The following is a 19,371-nucleotide window of genomic DNA, read 5'->3' as shown; positions in this document are numbered from 1 at the left end:
CGAGAAGCCAGTTACTGGACCACATGTCCAGCTTGTCCAGGTCTCGTTGCAGTCCTGCCTCATCCTCATCTGATTTAATTCTTCTCATCAACTTCACATCATCTGCGAATAGGGACGCTTCAGAGTCTATTCCTTCCATCATGTCGTTCACATATATCAAAAATAGCACTGGTCCTAGAACTGACCCCTGTGGGACCCCGTTCGTCACAGGCGCCCACTGTGATACCTCTTCATGTACCATGACTCGTTGCTGCCTCCCTGTCAGGTATTCCCTGATCCATTGCAGTACCCTCCCTGTTACATGTGCCTGATCCTCCAGCTTCTGCACTAATCTCTTGTGGGGAACTGTGTCAAAGGCCTTCCTGCAATCTAGGAAAACGCAATCTACCCACCCCTCTCTCTCGTGTCTTACTTCTGTTACCTTGTCATAAAACTCCAGGAGGTTTGTGATACACGATTTGCCTTCCATGAACCCATGCTGGTTTTCATTTATAATCTTGTTCCTTTCCAGGTGTTCGACCACTCTCCTCCTGATAATCTTCTCCATGACTTTTTGTGTGTGTGTGTGTGTGTGTGTGTGTGTGTGTGTGTGTGTGTACTCACCTAGTTGTACTCACCTAGTTGAGGTTGCGGGGGTCGAGTCCGAGCTCCTGGCCCCGCCTCTTCACTGATCGCTACTAGGTCACTCTCCCTGAGCCGTGAGCTTTATCATACCTCTGCTTAAAGCTATGTATGGATCCTGCCTCCACTACATCACTTCCCAAACTATTCCACTTACTGACTACTCTGTGGCTGAAGAAATACTTCCTAACATCCCTGTGATTCATCTGTGTCTTCAGCTTCCAACTGTGTCCCCTTGTTACTGTGTCCAATCTCTGGAACATCCTGTCTTTGTCCACCTTGTCAATTCCTCTCAGTATTTTGTATGTCGTTATCATGTCCCCCCTATCTCTCCTGTCCTCCAGTGTCGTCAGGTTGATTTCCCTTAACCTCTCCTCGTAGGACATACCTCTTAGCTCTGGGACTAGTCTTGTTGCAAACCTTTGCACTTTCTCTAGTTTCTTTACATGCTTGGCTAGGTGTGGGTTCCAAACTGGTGCCGCATACTCCAATATGGGCCTAACGTACACAGTGTACAGGGTCCTGAATGATTCCTTATTAAGATGTCGGAATGCTGTTCTGAGGTTTGCTAGGCGCCCATATGCTGCAGCAGTTATTTGGTTGATGTGCGCTTCAGGAGATGTGCCTGGTGTTATACTCACCCCAAGATCTTTTTCCTTGAGTGAGGTTTGTAGTCTCTGGCCCCCTAGACTGTACTCCGTCTGCAGTCTTCTTTGCCCTTCCCCAATCTTCATGACTTTGCACTTGGTGGGATTGAACTCCAGGAGCCAATTGCTGGACCAGGTCTGCAGCCTGTCCAGATCCCTTTGTAGTTCTGCCTGGTCTTCGATCGAGTGAATTCTTCTCATCAACTTCACGTCATCTGCAAACAGGGACACCTCAGAGTCTATTCCTTCCGTCATGTCGTTCACAAATACCAGAAACAGCACTGGTCCTAGGACTGACCCCTGTGGGACCCCGCTGGTCACAGGTGCCCACTCTGACACCTCGCCACGTACCATGACTCGCTGCTGTCTTCCTGTCAAGTATTCCCTGATCCATTGTAGTGCCTTCCCTGTTATCCCTGCTTGGTCCTCCAGTTTTTGCACCAATCTCTTGTGCGGAACTGTGTCAAACGCCTTCTTGCAGTCCAAGAAAATGCAATCCACCCACCCCTCTCTCTCTTGTCTTACTGCTGTCACCATGTCATAGAACTCCAGTAGGTTTGTGACACAGGATTTCCCGTCCCTGAAACCATGTTGGCTGCTGTTGATGAGATCGTTCCTTTCTAGGTGTTCCACCACTCTTCTCCTGATAATCTTCTCCATGATTTTGCATACTATACATGTCAGTGACACTGGTCTGTAGTTTAATGCTTCATGTCTGTCTCCTTTTTTAAAGATTGGGACTACATTTGCTGTCTTCCATTCCTCAGGCAATCTCCCTGTTTCGATAGATGTATTGAATATTGTTGTTAGGGGTACACATAGCGCCTCTGCTCCCTCTCTCAATACCCATGGGGAGATGTTATCTGGCCCCATTGCCTTTGAGGTATCTAGCTCACTCAGAAGCCTCTTCACTTCTTCCTCGGTTGTGTGCACTGTGTCCAGCACATGGTGGTGTGCCCCACCTCTCCGTCTTTCTGGAGCCCCTTCTGTCTCCTCAGTGAACACTTCTTTGAATCTCTTGTTGAGTTCCTCACATACTTCACGGTCATTTCTTGTTGTCTCTCCTCCTTCCTTCCTTAGCCTGATTACCTGGTCCTTGACTGTTGTTTTCCTCCTGATGTGGCTGTACAACAGTTTCGGGTCAGATTTGGCTTTCGCTGCTATGTCATTTTCATATTGTCTTTGGGCCTCCCTTCTTATCTGTGCATATTTGTTTCTGGCTCTACGACTGCTCTCCTTATTCTCCTGGGTCCTTTGCCTTCTATATTTCTTCCATTCCCTAGCACACTTGGTTTTTGCCTCCCTGCACCTTTGGGTGAACCATGGGCTCATCCTAGCTTTTTCATTATTCCTGTTACCCTTGGGTACAAACCTCTCCTCAGCCTCCTTGCATTTTGTTGCTACATATTCCATCATCTCATTAACTGGCTTCCCTGCCAGTTCTCTGTCCCACTGAACCCCGTTCAGGAAGTTCCTCATTCCTATGTAGTCCCCTTTCTTGTAGTTTGGTTTCATTCGTCCTGGCCTTCCTGCTTCTCCCTCCACTTGTAGCTCTACTGTGTATTCGAAGCTTAGAACCACATGGTCACTGGCCCCAAGGGGTCTTTCATATGTGATGTCCTCGATATCTGCACTACTCAAGGTGGATATTAAGTCCAGCCTTGCTGGTTCATCCTCTCCTCTCTCTCTTGTAGTGTCCCGTACGTGTTGGCACATGAAGTTTTCCAGTACCACCTCCATCATCTTAGGCCTCCATGTATCCTGGCCCCCATGTGGGTCCAAGTTCTCCCAATCGATTTCCTTGTGGTTAAAGTCACCCATGATCAGGAGCTTTGCCCTGCATGCATGAGCTCTTCTGGTCACTCTAGCCAGTGTGTCAACCATCGCTCTATTGCTCTCGTCGTACTCTTGCCTTGGCCTCTTGCTGTTCTGCGGTGGGTTATACATCACTGCTGTTACCACCTTGGGACCTCCAGAGTGAAGCGTTCCCGCTATGTAATCACTTTCTTCTCCGCTGTCTCCTCTCTCCAGCTCATCAAAATTCCAGCGATTTTTGATCAGCAATGCCACTCCTCCACCCCCCCTGTTCCCTCTGTCTTTCCTCAGGATTTGGTATCCCATTGGAAAGATGGCATCTGTTATCATGCCTGTAAGCTTGGTTTCTGTGAGAGCTATGATGTCCGGTGATGCTTCTTTGACTCTTTCATGCCACTCCTCCCACTTATTTGTTATTCCATCAGCGTTTGTGTACCATACCTTCAGTTTCCTTTCCAACACTGTGGTTTGGGGGGCCTGTGAGGGTGGGAGACCTGGTGGCATACTGTGGGATTCTATAGCTCGGTGTTGGGTGGAGGCTGTGGGTATGGACTGTAGTGTGTGTTGGGATGGTGTGATAGGTTGTATGGTTCTGAGAATAGTTGTGTGTGTGCTTGCCCTTGCTGTTCTGTTCTGCTCTGACTGACCTCTGCTGGTTCCATCCTTGTCTCTTTTCCTAGCTCCTTTCGCTTTTTTGTCCTCTCCCTCAGCTGCTGTCATTCTGATTTTGTTCTGTCTCTGTCTAGGAACACCCTCTTGTACTCTTCCGAGTATTTCAGTCGTGGTTTCTCTTGGAGGATCCTGTTCCGCACTGTTTCCGTCCTGAGAATCAGCTTGATTGGTCGGTTTCTCCCCTTGTGTGTGTGTGTGTGTGTGTGTGTGTGTGTGTGTGTGTGTGTGTGTTACCTGTTCATGTGTGTGTGTATATTGCCTTTACCAGTTATGGAATCCATTGTGCCTAGTTCAAAGATTAAGGAAATGTGTGCAAAGTGGGTTGAAGTGCAAACCTTTATGGATGAAAATCACCCTAACACAGCTATTGCAAGCTGTGCTGGTGACTATTACAATGACAATGTTGTGGCCCATTTTAGGCAAATCTTAAAGGAACGGGAGGTACAGAGGTCTATGGACAGGTTTGTTGTGCGACAGAGGTCCAGTGACTCTCAAGCTGGTCCTAGTGGCATTAAAAGAAGAAGGGAAGTAACCCCAGAAAAGGACTTGATACCTCAAGTCCTAATGGAAGGGGATTCCCCTTCTAAACAATAACAACTTCCACACACTCCCCTCCTCCCATCCCATCAATCATCACCAGATCTTCAATAAAGGTAAGTGTTATGTATTCTATTCTTAGTAGAGTATTAATTGTGCAAGTCTTCTTAAGTTTGTATGTGTTAAAATTAATATTTCATGTGGTAATTTTTTTTTTCAGACTTTTGGGTGTCTTGTACGAATTAATTTGATTTCCATTATTTCTTATGGGGAAAATTAATTCGCCTTACGATAATTTCGGCTCACGATGAGCTATCAGGAACGGATTAATATCGTAAGGCGGGGGTCCACTGTATATGCTAATCCATACTATGTATTGCAAGTGGAATAATGTCAGGCTAAGCCTTTCCTCATGTTTGAAGTGCTAAAACATCATTAAACACATTAATATCATAAGAAACTAGTGTACATACTGTTAACACATTAAAAGCATTTTAGAAAATGAAAAAATAATTAATTTGGTGTCGGCAAATCGTTAAACATAAATATTACAGGAACATTTACGCTACCACTGCTGTGACGAGCAGTCATTCCTTCACCGACTTTGACACTCCATAAAATCTCAACTTTTTACCACATTCCACTCAATCATATTCGACTCAAAAAATGCTCTCTCTCATTCTATGACAGTTAAAAGGAAATTTCCCCATACACAGGAAATTTTGTTGTGTGAGTCCCACAATTTAGGGGTTAATAGTCAATGTGTAAATTTTAAGTAACATTTAAGCCTTGAGATTAGTTAGCCTGTAATGCACTGTATACCTGTGGCTTTATTTTGTGGCTACCATTGCTGTATTACTTGTAAAATATGTAATCTTGTACTGCATAAAGATTAAATATTCTGTATTTTTGTTTCTTAGTAATAAAGTTGGTGGCTTTATACCTCTCCTGGGTTGAAGTCTTTTGATTCATCCCAATAAAACTGGGATAGATCAAAAGACCTAACTTTATACAGTATAGTGGAGCTTTATAAGAGATACCTTTGATATACTGGACTTTATATAGTGAAGCTTTATAAGAAATACCTTTGAGACACTGGAATTTATATAGAAGAGCTTTATACTGTGATATAAACAAAGCTTAAAACTTATTAAAGCCCCAGGTTGCTCCACAGAGCATTTTTTACACTAGCACTGCAACTTAGCTCTGCCAGACTTTAAATACTTAAAGCCAGAGCCTTTCAAGGCTGATTTTAAATTAAGTCATTTGAGAATTATTCAGTATAACGTATTTTTTTAGCAATTAAACTGTATATTAACCCTTTCAGGGTTGACAGGCCCTCTCAGAGACTTGTTCTCAGGGTCGGCCAAATTTCAAAAAAAAAAAAATTTTTTTTTTTCGTATGAAAATATAGAGAATCTTTTCCCGATCATAATGACACCAAAAGTATGAAATTTGATGGAAAACTTACGGAATTATGCTCTCGCGAAGTTAGAGGTCTCGACGATATTTATGCATCGGCGATTTTGCCCACTTTGAGCCCTATTTTCGGCCAATTCCAGTGTACTTGTCGACAAAAATCATAACTATTTCGCTAGAGCTCCATTTTTTCTATCGAATGAGTACAAGAAACCACCCATTTACCGATTTCAACTATCCAGTACGGTGGTCAGAATTTAGCAATTTTGCCAATTTCACACAAATTTCAAAAGATGCCAATTTCCGAATAGGGTCCAGAATAAACAAGAAAGACATTCCTGGCACTAAAATAACAAGTTCTCTGTTCGTTAGTCACATCCCCAGGCCCCTCTTATATTTCTTTGGCTTTCCACTTTCAATTTTTATTCTTACAAAAAATAGGAGATTTACTGTTATGCAGACTACTGTATTAGTGTAGAAATGGTATAAATAATATTAGCGCACTTGTGAAAGAATATTAGACTCACCAGTTGACATGTATTGGACGCTTGGCATGATTTGTTTACTTTTGAACTTTGGTAAAAATCGAACATTTCTGCTACTTTGAGCTCAATTTCAAGGTACTTTTCTTTGTAAAGCCAGTCAAAATCATCTCAATTTCTGTAATATGTCTTCCATTCTATGAAATGAGACCACTAAAACTAGAATACAACAATAAATACCATACAAAAATACAGTGCAAAGTCGCTGTTTTAATTCAAAAACACGGTTAAAGTTTTTTTTTCTCATTACGCACTGTGTCCTGCAGGATTTTTTTTATACCGCGCACACTGACCACATAGACGCATTCTTTCATATGTAGGCCTACCAGATTTCTCTCACTAGATTTGAGGGCGCTAGAATTTAAGCATACTAGTACGTCAAAAACCCTGGTGCATAAGCCGTACTAGTACGGCCGAAACCCTGAAAGGGTTAATACAGGAATGTAAGTGTAGAGAGAATGCTACAAATTCTCGATTTCTTTTCTTCAGTATTCAATAATTTAGTTTACATGTAACAGAATATTAAGTACAAAATAAAGCCACTAACTTGCAGTGTATTTCAGGCAGACGGATACTAATGCTTTCAGACTGCTTAAACAATTAGACATGGGTTATTAAGTAGGAATTTTTGAGTGTACAAAGAGAGAGGTAGTTAAGTGAACATACGTAGAATTTTAGGTGTGTATTAACGCTTCCAAATGATTCAGTTAAGTGGGATTTCGTAAGCAGTTACAGACTGACTCAGTCTTCAGTTTATGGAAGGGTTGAAAGAGATGGTGAACTGGAAGTTAATTAGTTTCAGTAGGAATATAATGGAACAAGATGGGTAATTAATTTTCTGTGGGAGTTTGAGGATGACTGGAAGAACAGACACAGTTGAAGGAAGACTGGAAGAACAGTGACACAGTTGAGGGAAGACTGGAAGAACAGTGACACAGTTGAGGGAAAGCTGGAAGAACAGTGACACAGTTGAGGGAAGACTGGAAGAACAGTGACATAGTTGAGGGAAGACTGGAAGAACAGTGACACAGTTGAGGGAAGACTGGAAGAACAGTGACACATGAGGGAAGACTGGAAGAACAGTGACACAGTTGAGGGAAGACTGGAAGAACAGTGACACAGTTGAGGGAAAACTGGAAGAACAGTGACACAGTTGAGGGACGACTGGAAGATCAGTGACACAGTTGAGGGAAGACTGGAAGAACAGTGACACAGTTGAGGGAAGACTGGAAGAACAGTGACACATGAGGGAAGACTGGAAGAACAGTGACACAGTTGAGGGAAGACTGGAAGAACAGGGACACAGTTGAGGGAAGACTGGAAGAACAGTGACACATGAGGGAAGACTGGAAGAACAGTGACACAGTTGAGGGAAGACTGGAAGAACAGTGACATAGTTGAGGGAAGACTGGAAGAACAGTGACACAGTTGAGGGAAGACTGGAAGAACAGTGACACATGAGGGAAGACTGGAAGAACAGTGACACAGTTGAGGGAAGACTGGAAGAACAGTGACACAGTTGAGGGAAAACTGGAAGAACAGTGACACAGTTGAGGGACGACTGGAAGATCAGTGACACAGTTGAGGGAAGACTGGAAGAACAGTGACACAGTTGAGGGAAGACTGGAAGAACAGTGACACATGAGGGAAGACTGGAAGAACAGTGACACAGTTGAGGGAAGACTGGAAGAACAGGGACACAGTTGAGGGAAGACTGGAAGAACAGTGACACATGAGGGAAGACTGGAAGAACAGTGACACAGTTGAGGGAAGACTGGAAGAACAGGGACACAGTTGAGGGAAGACTGGAAGAACAGTGACACATGAGGGAAGACTGGAAGAACAGTGACACAGTTGAGGGAAGACTGGAAGAACAGGGACACAGTTGAGGGAAGACTGGAAGAACAGTGACACATGAGGGAAGACTGGAAGAACAGTGACACAGTTGAGGGAAGACTGGAAGAACAGTGACACAGTTGAGGGAAGGCTGGAAGAACAGGGACAAAGTTGAGGGAAGACTGGAAGAACAGATATAGAGTTGGTTTTGTTTGATATAGTATGGTGTTGGTTCAGTTACGTTAGGGAGATGAGGTGATTTTTAACAACAGCTCTAAATTGATTGGGCAAACAGGAAACTGTCTGATGATTCAGTCAGTGAATTCCAAATCTTAGGACCTTTTATACACATGAGTTTTTACACAAGTTGAGTTGAACACTAGGGATGTTAAAGAGGGTTTTGTGTCTTGTGTTGTGTGTGTGTGTTCTGTTGTAGCTATCAAGGAGAAGTTTGAGTATGAGTTTAATGTTCTGTATATATGTATATGGTACTGTATTAATAATTTTGTAAAGAGGATAATACAATACGTACTGTATTGACAGTTTTATATAGAGGATAATACAATACTGTATTAACAATTTTATGTGTTGATAGTTCATTATAATTGATACAAGTTACTTGATAATGACTGTAGGAACTTAAATGTGCTGATAGTTCATTATAATTGATACTAGTTACTTGATAATGACTGTAGTAACTTAAATGTGCTGATAGTTCATTATGCCTGACAGGTTACAGGTTCTACAGTTCCTCTGCGACCAGTTCCTGCAAACATCGGTGGTCCGGGAGGATCTGTTGAGTGAGGGTAAACTGCGCTACGACGACCACTGTCGTGTCTGCCATAAGACCGGCGATCTCCTCTGCTGCGACTCCTGCTCCGCTGTCTACCACCTGGACTGCGTCGACCCGCCACTACACGACATACCCGGGGAAATGGAGGACTGGACATGTAGCGTGTGTACTGCTCACCAGGTAACTGACGACTAGTGGTATATCACCTGGTGCTCTGATTTTTCTTGCTGCCTATAATTGCAAGTTGTTTCAATACTTAATGGATATTTTCATGTTAGTTCATAGTATAAACTAATTATGGGGATACTAAATACATCATTTAGTATAGGGTATACCAGGGTATGAGAGTAGTGAAGCACTTGGTACCCATCAAAGGTATATCATGACAAGTATATAGTGGCTTGTTTCTGTGTATACAGTCACCTCTTATAAAACACCTCTGTATACAGTAAGCTGTTATAAAGCTCCTTTACAGTCAGTTCTCATACAACACCTCTATGTACAGTCAGCTCTTATAAAGCTCTTCAAATTCTCTATATATAGTCATTTCTCTTATTAATTTCCTCTATATAAAGCTCCTCTATATACAGTGCAGTTTTTTGTCATTGTTCAGGAACAATTATTGCATGAACTTTAAGTTTTGTACAACTGTCATTGTTCTGGAACACAACGCCAGGGTTTTGTATATAGCTGGAGGCAGTAAATGATAATGTTAGCAAAACATCAGTGTTGTGAGTGTTGCGTACATGATGTGCTTTTATTGTGAGTGTTTCACATACAGTGTGTCCTTGTTGAACACACGATATGTTCTTTTTGTGAGTGTTGCATACGCACTGTGCTCTTGTTGCTAGTGTTGTTTACATGATGTGTTCTTGTTGCAAGTGTTGCATACATGATGTGTTCTTGTTGCAAGTGTTGCGTACATGATGTGTTCTTGTTGCAAGTGTTGCGTACATGATGTGTTCTTGTTGCAAGTGTTGCATACATGTCTCCTTGCAAGTGTTGCATACATAGTGTATTGTTGTTGCAGGTGGAAGGTGTCACTGACTGTATATCTCCCATGGAGACCTCAGGGATACTCTGCAGACAAGATCCTCTAGGCTTCGACCGTCATGGCAGGAAATACTGGTTCCTCGTCCGCAGATTGTTTGTGTGAGTGTCACACCATTAACTAGTCACTAGTGTAACTAGTTAATGGAGCATTAACTAGTCACTAGTGTAACTAGTTAATGGATCATTAACTAGTCACTAGTGTGACTAGTTAATGCTCCAAGTATCTTGTTCTAGTTGTGGTATTGTGATTTTTTATTCTATAATTTTTTTTTAATGCTGTGACCCCTAAATCATTCTGGACCCCTAACTCACACTGGACTCCTAACTCACTCTGGACCCTTGACTCACTCTGGACCCCTGACTCACTCTGGACCCCTAACTCATTCTGGACCCCTAACTTATTCTGGACCCCTGATTCTGGACCCCTAACTCTGGACCCCTGACTCACTCTAGACCCCTGACTCACTCTGGACCCCTAACTCATTCTGTACCCCTGACTCATTCTGGACCCCTAACTCACTCTGGACCCCTGACTCTGGACCCCTAACTCTGGACCCCTAACTCTGGACCCCTAACTCATTCTGGACCTCTAACTCACTCTGGACCCCTAACTCATTCTGGACCTCTAGCTCATTCTGGACCCCTAACTCTGGACCCCTGACTCACTCTGAACCCCTGAGTCACTCTGGACCCCTAACTCATTCTGGACCCCTAACTCATTCTGGACCCTGACTCACTCTGGACCCCTGACTCATTCTGGACCCCTGACTCATTCTGGACCCCTGACTCGCTGTGAACCCCTAACTCATTCTGGACCCCTAACTCACCCTGGACCCCTAACTCATTCTGGACCCCTGATTCATTCTGGACCCCTGACTCATTCTGGACCCCTAACTCATTCTGGATCCCTGACTCACTCTGGACTCCTAACTCACTCTGGACCCCTAATTCATTCTGGACCCCTAACTCATTCTGGACCCCTGACTCACTCTGGACCCCTAACTCACTCTGGACCTCTAACTCATTCTGGACCCCTGACTCACTCTGGACCCCTGACTCTGGACCCCTAAACCACATTGGGTCCCTGACCAGGTCTTGGAACGCTAAAAGGTTAAACGAAGATGTTTAACAATGTTAGGCATATATGAAGATTAAGAATTATCATAGTCGATGGTTTAACATTTTTCTGGCGAGATCAAGAACTGTCAATCCCTATACATGTGTTTACATTTGTGACTTCCCAGCATGATTGTCTCCAGCTGACTGTTGCATCTGTGCTTCAGAGAATCGGAGGATGGCGAGATCTGGTACTACTCAACGCGGGCGCAGCTGGAGGAGGTGATGAGTCTCCTGGATGCGGCAGACCTGGAGGAGGAGCTGTGTCATGCCCTCCAAGATGTCATATCTGAGCTGAAGCGCCACATGTCACTGACAGAAATGGTGACGGAGGAGAACCAAGGTAGCCGCAAGTCCTGCCTCCAGGTGCAAGACGGTATGTCTCTCAATTGTTATTACTTTTCTTTGTAACAAATACCTTCTCTGTTGTTGTTGTTACTGTACCTTGTAACAGATACCTTCTCTGTTGTTACTGTACTTTGTAACAGATACCTTTTCTGTTGTTACTGTACCTTGTAACAGATACCTTCTCTGTTGTTACTGTACCTTGTAACAGATACCTTCTCTGTTGTTACTGTACTTTGTAACAGATACCTTTTCTGTTGTTACTGTACCTTGTAACAGATACCTTCTCTGTTGTTACTGTACCTTGTAACAAATACCTTCTCTGTTGTTACTGTGCCTTGTAACAGATACCTTTTCTGTTGTTACTGTACCTTGTAACAGATACCTTCTCTGTTGTTACTGTACCTTGTAACAAATACCTTCTCTGTTGTTACTGTACCTTGTAACAAATACCTTCTCTGTTGTTACTGTACCTTGTAACAGATACCTTTTCTGTTGTTACTGTACCTTGTAACAGATACCTTCTCTGTTGTTGTTATTATACCTTGTAACAAATACCTTCTCTGTTGTTGTTACTGTACCTTGTAACAGATACCTTCTCTGTTGTTACTGTACTTTGTAACAGATACCTTTTCTGTTGTTATTGTACCTTGTAACAGATACCTTCTCTGTTGTTGTTACTGTACCTTGTAACAAATACCTTCTCTGTTGTTGTTACTGTACCTTGTAACAGATACCCTCTCTGTTGTTGTTACTGTACCTTGTAACAAATACCTTCTCTGTTGTTGTTACTGTACCTTGCAACTAATAAAAATAGATGGGTCTTATTCCTGGCAATGGGCTCTTGATCCGAGGTATTGGTGCTGGCCTCCCTCTCCTCAAGTGGTATTACTTGCCCCTTTCCCGTGGGTTTTATGATCCATATAGGTTTAGTGCTCCTTATGAATGTAACAGTGTAAGTACACAAAATTTTGAGATTAACTGACATAGATTTTAGGATTTTAAACATGGAGGGAGGCCAACATTTATTATAAATGTAACGCACGTTTGAGTGGCTCCTTAATTCTGGGTGGTAGTTGATAATTGCAACGCTGGTAATATTGTACGACTGGAGGCTTAGTAGTAGTTTATATTTTTGCAATTGTGGTAATATTTGACGTTTGATCTGTGTGTCTGTCTCTCAGAGGAAGTGAAGAAGAGGATGACAGAGCGCCAGAAACTAAGAGTGAAGAAAGAACAAGAAGGAATTGATCAGCTTATTGAGGAGGTAGTGTGGTGACTGTCTTTTGTTATACTGTGACTTATAATGTGACTTATACTGTGACTTATACTGTGACTTATACTATGTCTTATACTGTGACTATTATAGTGTGAATTGTTCTGTGTCTGTTATATTATACTGTGACTGTTATATTGTGACCTATACTGTATTATATTGTGACTTATACTGTGACTGTTCTGCTGTGACTTATACTGTGACTTACACTGTGACTTACACTGTGACTTACACTGTGACTTATATTGTGACTGTTATATTGTGACTTATACTGTGGCTGTTATATCGTGACTTATACTGTGATTGTTATATTGTGACTTATACTGTGACTGTTCTGCTGTGACTTATACTGTGACTTACACTGTGACTTATATTATGACTTATACTGTGACTGTTATATTGGGACTGTTCTACTGTGACATACTGTGACTGTTATATTGGGACTGTTCTACTGTGACATACCATGACTTACACTGTGACTTATATTGTGATTGTTACACCGTGACTGTTATACTGTGACTTACCGTATTTTGCGGCTTATTAGAGGCATTTTTTCCATCAAATATCTCCAGAAACCAGCCTACGTCATATAAACTTTAGGTCAGTGACGGGAGCTATAAGTTTGGGGTGTGGGGTGGGCTGTAACTCTTCTGTTATGACCAATGTCCAGCCATTGAAATTAAAAGTCTTATACGCCACAAAATATGGTATATTGTGACTGTTATACTCTGTTCTACTGTGACTGTTATACTCTGTTCTACTGTGACTGTTATACTGTGTTCTACTGTGACTGTTATACTGTGTTCTACTGTGACTGTTATACTGTGTTCTACTGTGACTTATACTGTGTTCTACTGTGACTGTTATATTGTGACTTATATTATGACTTATACTGTGAATGTTACACTGTGACAGTTGTACTGTGACGGTTGTACTGTGATGGATGTACTGTGACGGTTGTACTGTGATGGTTGTACTGCGACTGTTAGACTGCAACTTACACTGTGACTGTTAGGCCAACTTATTGAAGAGGTAATGTAATACATGTCCTGTTGTAGATTGTGACTGCTAGCCCATGACTGTAGACTGTTAGCCCATGACTGTAGACTGTTAGCCGTGACTGTAGACTGTTAGCCCATGACTGTAGACTGTTAGCCCATGACTGTAGACTGTTAGCCCATGACTGTAGACTGTTAGCCCATGACTGTAGACTGTTAGCCCATGACTGTAGACTGTTAAACCATGACTGTAGACTGTTAGACCATGACTGTAGACTGTTAACCCATGACTGTAGACTGTTAGCCCATGACTGTAGACTGTTAGCCCATGACTGTAGACTGTTAGCCCATGACTGTAGACTGTTAGCCCATGACTGTAGACTGTTAGACCATGACTGTAGACTGTTGTAATTTATGTAACTTTTTGTAACAGATAAAAGAGGAAGATGTGAAAAGTGAGGTTAAAGAGGAAGAAGGAGAAGCGGGAGGAGAAGAGAAGTTAAAGAAGGAAGATGACGTAACGAAGGAAGATGGACACGTGTCCAGTCTGGACCCGGTCACCGGGGAGCTGTCCAAGACCTCAACCACCGGTCCCAGACCGGCCCCGGACACCAGCCTGGAGGTGAAGGAAGAGGATGAGGTGGAGGTGAAGGAGGAGGAGGTGGAGGCTGAGGCCAAGACTGAGGTGGCGGAGAGTGGCATCAAGACCAGGACCAAGACCGGCACTTTGATACCCAAGCAGTTCGCCGTGGACGACTTGAGGCGCCGGCTGCCTGTGGATGCCACCGCCAGGGACGACGCCAGGAAGGCTGCAGCAGCGGCGGCGGATGACGCCCAGAAGATCACTCAGAGCAAGTTGGCACAACTGCAGAGTACTGGTCAGTCCTTTGTTCCAGTTTTGTACAAGTCTTGTTCCAGTTTTGTTCTAGTCTTGTACAAGTCGAGTTCAAGTCTTGTACCAGTCTCGTGTCAGTGATGTGTGAGTTTTGTACGAATCATTTGTGACTTGAACAAGCCTTGTTCAGGTCATATACAAGCCTTTTAAATCATTGTTAACCCTTTCACTGTCCAGACCAATGATCTGAGACTTGTCCACAGCATCCAAGAATTTAACAAAAACAGATCTTTGTTATTTTTTCTTATGAAATGGTAGAGAATCTTTTTCTTAAGGTAATAAAACAGAAAGTACAAAATTTAATGGGAAATTGAGAAAATTACACAATTGTGAATTTTACCGTGTTAGCGATATTTATGCATCGGCAATTTTGTTTACTTTGAGTCCTATTTTAGGCCAGTTACATTGTTCCAGTCGGCCAGATTCTTAGCTATTTCACTAATGTGTGTTCCATTCTATTGACTGAGCACAAGAAACTGCCCAATCAACTATTTCAGCTACCAAGTAAAATGATCAGAAATTGGTACTTTTTCCAATTTCACACAAATTTCAAAATATGCCAATTTCAAAATAGGGTCCAAAATAAACAATGCAGACATTCCTGGTACTAAAATAGCATTTCCTCTGTTCGTTAGTTACATTCCCAGGCTTTAGATATGAATTCCATTTTGATTATATGTTCGCATAAAAAAAAAATAGAAGATTTACTGTTAGGTAATAGCGTAATAATTGTATAAATAATATCAGTGCATTCGTGAACGCACATTAGACCCACCAGTTGACGTGGTTTGTTTACTCTTGAACGTTGGCAAAAATCGAACATTTCTGTTAATTTGAGCTTAATTTCAAGCTATCTCAAAACGAATATCAAAATGGTATACAATACCAACAGGATGGTAGGTAAGACACATGGGCAACAGTTAGGCAACTTTGTTCCCAAACATTTATTCTACACAGTTGACTTCATCATAAAAAACAAAAAAATACACCACAAAGCTGGTGTTGTAAACCAACAACAAGGTTGTAGTTTTTTTCTCATTATGCACTGTGTGCTGGAGGATGTTTTAATATGGTGCACACCTACCACACCTACCACACCTACCACACCTACCATGCTTACCACACCTACCATGCTTACCACACCTACCACACCTACCACACTTACCACACCTATCACACCTACCACACCTACCACACTTACCACACCTACCACACTTACCACACTTACCACATAGACCCATTCTCTCATATCTAATCCCAAATTTATCACTCGCAGCTTCTGAGTGAGCTGAGCTGATGGCGTTGTACTGCGGGACCGACACTGGCATCAAAGCTGTGATACAATAGGACCAACCCTGAAAGGGTTAATAATAGTAATAATAATAATAATTTTCTTTTTTAACACACATTGACCATTTCCCACTGAGACAGGGTGACCCAAAAAGAAAGAAAGAAAAACTTTCATTATCATTCAACACTTTTACCATCACTCATACATAATCACTCTGCAGAGGCGCTCAGATACAACAGGTTAGATAAATACAGCGTCTCCTCACTTAACGATGAGGTTCTGTTCCTAAGACCATGTCGGTAAATGAATTCGTTGCTATGTGAGGAGCATACTATAATGCTAGTGGGTTTGTGTCAACCATGTTTGATATTGTTTTAATGTCACCTTTGCACCATTTTTATAACATTTCTGGTATATTTTTAAATGTTTATACAGTAGTGTACTGTATATTGTAATAAACAGAATAAAGGAAATCAGCTCTAATATATATTATTTAGGTATGCATACTCGTCAGATAGCCCATCGTAAGTCCGAGTCATCGGTAAACGAGTATGTCGCTAAGTGAGGCGATAAAGAAAAAATTGGATATCACATTGGAGAGAGGGAGTATGAAAGAAATGAATGTTTTCAGATATTTAGGAGTTGACTTGTCAGCGGATGGTCTATGAAAGATGAGGTTAACCATAGAATTGATGAAGGAAAAAAGGTGAGTGGTGCGTTGAGGTATCTGTTTGAAGCTTGGGTTGCAAATGCTGCAGCGAGGAGGCGGTTGGAGGCAGTGGAGATGTCTTGTCTAAGGGCAATGTGTGGTGTAAATATTATGCAGAAAATTCGGAGTGTGGAAATTAGGAGGAGGTGTGGAGTTACTAAAAGTATTAGTCAGAGGGCTGAAGAGAGGTTGTTGAGGTAGTTTGGTCATTTAGAGAGAATGGATTAAAGTACAATGACTTGGAGAGTGTACAAATCTGTAGGGAAAGGAAGGTGGGGTAGGGGTTATCCTTGAATAGGTTGGAGGGAGGGGGTAAAGGAGCATCTGGCAGCATCAGGTTGGAGGGAGGAGGTAAAGGAGCATCTGGCAGCAGAACTGCCAGATGCACGGTCAGATGCAGCAGTATAATGTGATCCTTTATTGACAACGTTTTGCCCACACAAGTAGAGGTAGTAGTAGTAGTAGTTATACATATGGTAGAAAAATCAGCTGGTATGTGAGAAAGAAAGGTTAAAAAAAGCTATGACTTGGGTAGCATAAAAAATAGGTTGGGCAAATGTATATGGATGGATGGATTTGAGAAGACATGCCCAGTTTGGGCCAACAGGCCTGCTAGTGCTCCTCCTTTATGTTCTTATGTAATAGAGAAGGGACACTGAAACATGCTTTACAAGACTAACATGTAATTTTTGACGTATCCCTATCAGCAATTTTATAAGGTTTGACTTACGTCCATTTTGACTCACGACCTGTTGGTTGGAACCAAGCTCGGTTGTAAGTCGGATGGTACTTGTACTAGTAAGAATTTTTTTTTGAACACGTCGGCCATCTTTGCAGAGGCGCTCAGATACGACAGTTTAGGCATCCCTTCAAACTACCAATATCCTAAACACCCCTCCTTTAAAGTGCAGGCATTGTACTTCCCACTTCCAGGACTCAAATCTGGCTAACCAGTTTCCCTGAATCCCTTCACAAAATATTATCCTGCTCACACTCCAACAGCTTGTCAGGTCCCAAAAACCATTTGTCTCCATTCACTCCTATCTAACACTCACACACACTTGCTGGAAGTCCAAGCCCCTCGCCCACAAAACTTCCTTTGCCCCCTCCCTCCAACCTTTTTGGAGACGACCCTTACTCCACCTTCCCCAATAGATTTATACACTCTCCAAGTCATTCTGCTTTGTTCCATTCTCTCTGAATGACCAAACCACCTCAACAGCCCCTCTTCAGCTCTTTGGCTAATACTTTTAGTAACTCCACACTTCCTCCTAATTTCCACTCTACGAATTCTCTGCAAAATATTTACACCACACATTGCCCTTAGACAAGACATTTCCACTGCCTCCAGCTGCCTCCTTGCTGCAGCATTTACAACCCATATAAGAGTGTTGGTACCACTATACTCTTGTACATTCCTTTTTTTGCCTCCATGGATAACATTCTTTGTTCTCACAGATACCTCAATGCACCACTCACCTTTTTTCCTTCAGTTATATGGTTAACCTCATTTTTCATAAACCCATCCACTGACAAGTCAACTCCCAAATATCTGAAAACATTCACTTCTTGTATACTCCTTCCCTCCAATGTGATATCCAATTTTTCTTTTATCTAAATCATTTGATACCCTCATCACCTTACTCTTATCTATGTTCACTTTCAGCTTTCTACATTTACACACCCTCCCAAACTTGTCCACTAACCTTTGCAACTTTTCTTTAGAATCCCCCAAAAGCACAGTATCAACAAAAAGTAACTGTGTCAACTCCCATTTTGTATTTGATTCCTCATAATTTAATCCCACCCCTCTCACCATTGCCCTAGCATTTACTTCTTTTACAACCTCATCTATAAGTATGTTAAACAACCATGGTGACATTACACATCCCTGTCTAAGACCTACTTTTACTGAGATGTAGTCTCCCTCCTACACACCCTAACCTGAGCCTCACTATCCTCATAAAAACTCTTTACAGCATTTAGTAACTTACTACCTGTTCCATACGCTTGCAACATCTGCCACATTGCTCTCCTATCCATGCTATCATATGCCTTTTCTAAATCCATAAATGCAATGAAAACTTCCTTACCTTTATCTAAATGCTGTTCACATATACGTATATGCTTCAATGTAAACACCTGATCTTCACATCCCCTACCCATTCTAAAGCCTCCTAGCTCATCTGCAGTCCTGCTCTCTGTCTTACCTCTAATTCTTTCAATAATAACCCTACCGTTCTCTTTACCTATTATACTCAGTAAACTACTACTTCTTTCAACAAACCGGCTGCATCCCACTAAGGCAGGGTGGCCCAAAAAGAAAAACAAAAGTTTCTCTTCTTAAATTTATTAATATATACGGGAAAAGGAGTTACTAGCCCCTTGCTCCCGGCATTTTAGTCACCTTTTACGACACGCATGGTTTACGGAGGAAGAATTTTGTTCCACTTCCCCATGGAGACTCGGTAAACTTATTCCCCTATAATTTTTACAATCTTTTGTCCCCCTTCATTTTATATAAAGGAATTATACACACACTCTGCCAATCCCTAGGTACCTTACCCTCTTTCATATATTTATTAAACAGAAATCACCAACCACCTCAACACTATATCGCCTCCTGCTTTTAACATTTCTGTTATGATCCCATCCATTCCAGCTGCTTTACCTCCTTTCATTGTACTTAATGCCTCATGCATCTCCCTCATACATCTTGCTCTTCTTCATTCCTAGAAGATGTTATATGTCCCTGGTCAGTGCATGAAATTACTGCCTCTCTTTCTTCATCGACATTTATAAGTTT

General features: G+C 42.1%; 1 protein-coding gene across 2 annotated transcripts in view; it reads left to right on the top strand.

Annotated features, from left to right (window-relative positions):
- Positions 1-19,371, top strand: part of LOC128694096 (nucleosome-remodeling factor subunit NURF301-like) — a 175,104-nt gene that overhangs the window by 10,201 nt on the left and 145,532 nt on the right. For both annotated transcript variants that reach the window (XM_070093764.1, XM_070093765.1), the window contains exons 2-6: positions 8,822-9,062; positions 9,913-10,034; positions 11,219-11,427; positions 12,581-12,663; positions 14,104-14,548. In XM_070093764.1, the coding sequence (XP_069949865.1) occupies positions 8,822-9,062; positions 9,913-10,034; positions 11,219-11,427; positions 12,581-12,663; positions 14,104-14,548 (1,100 nt within the window). The remainder of the gene's footprint in view (positions 1-8,821; positions 9,063-9,912; positions 10,035-11,218; positions 11,428-12,580; positions 12,664-14,103; positions 14,549-19,371) is intronic.

Source organism: Cherax quadricarinatus, chromosome 43 (genome assembly GCF_038502225.1).
Source record: "Cherax quadricarinatus isolate ZL_2023a chromosome 43, ASM3850222v1, whole genome shotgun sequence".
Taxonomy (NCBI): domain Eukaryota; kingdom Metazoa; phylum Arthropoda; class Malacostraca; order Decapoda; family Parastacidae; genus Cherax; species Cherax quadricarinatus.
The sequence above is the reverse complement of the archived record's forward strand: the minus strand, read 5'-3'. Positions and strand labels throughout refer to the sequence as shown.